Genomic DNA, 5,235 nt, shown 5'->3' on the forward strand with positions numbered 1-5,235 from the left:
CTTATCGACAGAAACACATGGGGAGGGGAACATAACGGAGAGCGGGGCGGTTGGCGGGGGACTCCTCAGCGGTCCGTGGGGAAATACAATGTGAAGAAGAGAGTGCGACATGACAAAGGTGAGATGGGCGTTATCTGGTTTCAATGGAGAGGGCTCCAGTGAAAACTGTCCCGCTATGGCGGGAAACGAGCGGGGAGGTGAGGGTTCGGCAGGGAAAGAGAAGGGTGCGTCATGGGTGTGGTTTTTTTTAATTTGTTCGGCCCGCACGTGTTAGAGATAACATGGCAGATAGTCTGGATAACCATATTTCTTCCTCACATATGGATATGCATGGATTTGAAGATACCCTATTCTCCAGACGGTTGAATTTTGGGGATCCTGTTAGATGTCCGTTTGATGTACGTTCACACTCGAACGTAGGAGGGAGAAATGAGCTTCCACTTTAGAATTTAATTACTTTTTTGATTTATTTATATGCATTGTAGCCCGTAGCAATGCACGGGCGTTCTATTGGACTGACATAAAGTCAGTGAGTTCAAAATTTCCATGTTTAGTTTTGACTGATGTTATGGTTCTTCATTGAGTTTTGTTCCAGGTATTTACCTAGATCCTTGAGATGCTATTCGTATTGGCCTGAATGCAGTTGAGTTTTGAATCATAAACAAGCTGGGAGATTTGTCTTCCACATAGTAGGTGCTGATGCTTATGATTTTCTTCAAAAAAGATATGGGAAAGGCTAACCCAATATTTTAGTTTTCATTATGAGGACCATGTACATAATCGACCATATAGTTCAAAAAAGATCTATTGATGAAGGTTTGTTTGAGTTTCACTATTTCAGTTCACACATGTACATGTTCTATATTTTTTTTTGCAGTTTTTAGTGCATGCTCGGAGAACAAGATAAGAGGAGAGGCTTGAATCTTGAGATGACAAGGGTAGTCACCTGCTGCGACTAAAGGTTCAGTTTCATACTTTTGATGATATTGTTCGGATGATTGCCCTTGTACTATTCTTTTTAGTACGTACTAAAATATCTTGTTGTACGAAAAATCTGATTTCTACTAAAACTTTGTCAAGCGGCTCATTTTTCTTGTACTAATATCTGCATTTTTTTACTGATTACTGAAATGTACCTTGTTACTAAAACTTCATAGGAAGGAGGTCAATGAAGCAAAAGGCACGAAAAGGAAGGAGCAGCGCCACATGGACGATGTTGTCGGCAGCGCTTTGGAAGGATTCGCTCCAGAGAAGTTACAGTAGTCAGCCATCGCCCAAGGGAAGTAGGGAGGATGTCGTTCGAAACGCCTGGGTCTAGAGGAGTGTGTCCAAGTGGTGGCCGAGGATGGCGACGAGCAATTGGGTTGGGCATTTATCAACGTGATGGCGTCGTTCCTCAAGGTACCAACACCCTTGTTTTGACCCAATGTTTCTTGGCTAACTGTGCATGGCTGGGACTGTTTCATGCATATGGGGGACGACTCATGCCATCCACTTCCAAAGCAATAAGGTAGCCATCCATGTCACTGTCGCTTGCTCTTAGTTTTTTTTTGGATTCCATAGGTGTTCCTTAATGCATCAATCATTTTCAATTAGGAAAAAATGTTGTAAGATTATCGCCATTTTTTTAAACTACAAAAGTCCAAAGATTAGAAGCATGATCTTTTATTTTTCATGTTGCTCTACCTCTATAGTGTCAAATCATAGGGACTTTTATCACATATGCTAATTTATCCTTGATGGCAAATAATCCGAACAAAATATTCGGAAGTAATGGAGGCCTCGCCAGAGTAAGGGGGGAAATTGTGGGAGTGGACACACATCATGTAGGCGAGACGGCAGAGTTTGTGGTTGTACTGGCCATGAGTGGGCATAAACCACTTTACACTAATTACTTTACATTAATATTGTTGTTTGCAGACTTGAAAGGAGAAAATATTGGCAAAAAGTCCCTCAAAATTCGTAGTCTGGGTGTAGAAGGTTTGGGGATTTTGAGCCGGATGGGCCATTGATGGTTGCGGTTGGCTTGGATAGGGAATGTAGAGATAGTAAGTGAAGAGGAGCAGGAGAACGAAGACGAAGAAGAATAGTGGTTTATAGGCAGAAAAAAATTAAGAATGTTGCTTAATGTGCATGAGGATCCAAACAATGTATATTTGACACGATTAAAGTTGACTCATGTCGAGCCTCAGGATGGTGGTGGAGCGGTCATGATGGACAGTTATTGTGCAAGAATTTGTTAAACGCATCAAATAGATATTAATTTGTAACAAATTTTCAGTTCGATCATCGCACTATATGTATGCATTGTCAAATTGCCTTTTATTAATAGTTACAATGTAAGTGAAGTGGACTTAAATTATTACTCGATTATACTTGTGCTATCTTTTTTTACATGCATTATGTTTACATAATTCCAGCAAAATATTTCAAGAGCCCGTGGCAACGCACAAACATTATACTAGTGTGTATAGGAGGTGAGCTAGAGCACCACCAAGCCCTCTCCTCCTCTGCGGCCAGAAAAAACAGAGCAGTATGCTCTGCTCTTAAGCGAGGGGGTATATATAGGCACCACATTGGTCCCGGTTGGTGGCATGAACCGGGACTAAACGACAGCCTTTGGTCCCGGTTCAAGCCACCAATCGGGACCAATGGTGGTGGGCCAGGAGCGAGGCCCATTGGTCCCGGTTCGTCCCACCAATCGGGACCAAAAGGTCCAGACGAACCGGGACCAATGGCCCACGTGGCCCGGCCGGCCCCCGGGGCTCACGAACCGGGTCCAATGTCACCATGGGTCCCGGTTCTGGACTGAACTGGGACTAATGGGCTGACCCGGCCTGAACCTTTACCCCTTTTTCTACTAGTGGTTATTCCTTTTCCCCACCTTCGTTCATTGAGATCTCTTCTTCCATGTACATGTAGTACAGTCGGGCATCTTAGATCACATCTGCAAGTTTTGCAACCTCAACATTGTCGATCTGCACAAGACACAGTAGTAGGAAACAAGAACCTCATTGTAGGACGGACCGAAAGTCACTCAAGGAAGCAGTTCTTACCTGCAGACCATCGAATCAGTGGCCATGGCATGGGTGCACGAACTGTTCCACAGGTGGCGCAGAGGAAGAACACATCTGCTAACGGAGAAGCTTCTACGTTGTCGTGGCGTCGTGCAGTCTTTGTTGTCGGCCGTGTGGAGAACGGAGGAGTCGCACTCGGCTATGTGGGGGACGGGCCAGGGACAGGCGCCGAGCGCCACAGGGGAGACGGTCGGGCGGGCGCCGACGGTGAGGCGGACGGGCGGGCCGCCGACGGTCGCTGTAAGCCACAGGATAGCCGGAGGCGGACAGGCGAGGGTCGGGGGTGAGCGGCGCGAGGGAGGTTGCGCTGGCGGGGCTGGCATTGTGCAAGCGAGCGCGGCGGTGGAGAACTGGAGATGGATGCCGATGCGCAGTCGGGGGTGCGTTTAGCCTCGTGTTGTGCCACTAAATACTGAATCAGTTTGGATTAATGGATTATTATCAGGGAAGCGATGTATATTTGGGATGGCCCCGGGACGCGCGGCGCGCAATGTTTCCTTCGGCAGAGTTTTCGTCCGCCGGGCAAATTGCTAAACGTACTTTTCGGCTGAGGTTAATAAAATCTTGACGGTTAGATTAAATTGAGTGGTCCTGATCGTGAGGCTGTCATTGGTCTGCGTTGTTTTGCGTACATTAGGCTGGGTGCACTTAACAATGAATATGTTTTCTTGTTTAATAGTAGTAGAGATAATAGTACTAGAGAAAACTCCGGTCGTCGTACTGCTGTCCTGAGTTCATTCTATATATATTTGAAAATATATTCTAAAGGAAGGTTGTCGGGTGGGCGGCACAGATTCGTGTCGTCGGGATGCGGCAGTGATGAGGGGGGAGCCGGTGGCGGCGAAGAAAAGCGCTAGCGGCGGGACGTGCGTGCGGTGAGACCGAGCGGACCGACTATGCGTTGCTAGAGGCCCATGCTGCGATAGGAAGAAAAAAACGAAAAGTTATTTTAAAACCAAGCGAAACGTTTTTGTTCATTTATGTGTGGCATTGAGGCTAATATTTAGCAAATTTTTAGGGTAATTAGGATGACGGTGAGCGGACGGGCAGAAGCGACTATATACACACACACACACACACACACACACACACACACACTAGCAAAAGAGCCTGTGCGTTGCACCGGGCGAAAAAAGGAGCACCACCTATTTCACCGGGCGAAAAACGATTCCACTAGCAGAGGCCCTCCCCTGCCCTACTGCAGACCGCCATATTAGCGGTCTCCTTGGAGTCCTGAAGCTGCTCGAGGCTCCTCGAGGCTTGATGCTTTCTACAGGAAAAAATGCCTCCTTTTCTTGAGATGAGGAAAATTACTTCCGCTTCTATAGGAAAAGATGGTTCTGTTAAATAAATTACTTCCCAAGCTAAAGGCTCGTGGCTCCGAAGTACTAATATTCTCCAAGGTACTGATTCTCTTTCTGTTACTCATGCACCTAGCTTCATTGCTTCAGAAAGCATCATGACTAAGATAAAAATATGATAGCAATCATGAGTTATGGAAATTCTGCTTGTGAGGTGGTTTTGTGCCCATGCTGACATTCTATCTGGAGTTTTGTGACCCATTTTATATGTTTATACCATAATTTTTTGTACATGCTTGCCATTTGAGTATTTGAACATAATTGTGTATCTTGCAGATGACCCATCTTTTAGACATCTTGGAAGATTAGCAAATGTACAGAGGGTATCAGTATTGCTAGATTGATCGGAATACCGGTGGCAATGATCGTGATCCTTTTATTTAAACTTTCAACATGCCAAGGAGTGAAAGGTTCATCTTCTTACTTTCAACTAGGGAAAGTGGTGGGATCTTCTTTTAATGCAAGAGGGAATTATCTTTTTTGTATCAGGTAAATAGTTCCTTTCTCACACTTTTTTCAGACCGAGATCATGTACTGCTGTTGTGTGGTGTTCTATGCTCTGCTGTGTTTCTTTTTGCATTTTTTTGGGCTTCTTCTCATTCTTCTTTGGCACCTACGCTCTGCTTGGGGAAACTTTGTACATGGCAATACATAGACTGGAATTGAGATTTGGAGCAATCTTGTTCATTTTCCTTTGTACTGATGTTGCCATTATTTGTGTGATGGAGCCGTTATATTGTACAAAGGGAAGAGATAGTGAGAGAGATTGGATGGAAATTACTAACTACTGTATTTGT

The 5,235-nt window shown here is 45.0% G+C and overlaps 1 protein-coding gene across 1 annotated transcript; it reads right to left on the reverse strand.

Annotated features, from left to right (window-relative positions):
- Positions 1–2,659: 2,659 nt before the first annotated feature.
- LOC123155877 (uncharacterized) lies at positions 2,660–3,518 on the reverse strand. Its single transcript, XM_044574022.1, has 2 exons — positions 3,057–3,518; positions 2,660–2,978 (listed from the first exon to the last, which is right to left on the reverse strand). Exons 1-2 carry the CDS (start codon positions 3,398–3,400, stop codon positions 2,942–2,944), a joined length of 381 nt encoding a protein of 126 aa, XP_044429957.1. The 5' UTR covers positions 3,401–3,518; the 3' UTR covers positions 2,660–2,941.
- Between the last annotated feature and the right edge of the window lie 1,717 nt (positions 3,519–5,235).

This window comes from Triticum aestivum, chromosome 7B (genome assembly GCF_018294505.1).
Source record: "Triticum aestivum cultivar Chinese Spring chromosome 7B, IWGSC CS RefSeq v2.1, whole genome shotgun sequence".
Taxonomy (NCBI): domain Eukaryota; kingdom Viridiplantae; phylum Streptophyta; class Magnoliopsida; order Poales; family Poaceae; genus Triticum; species Triticum aestivum.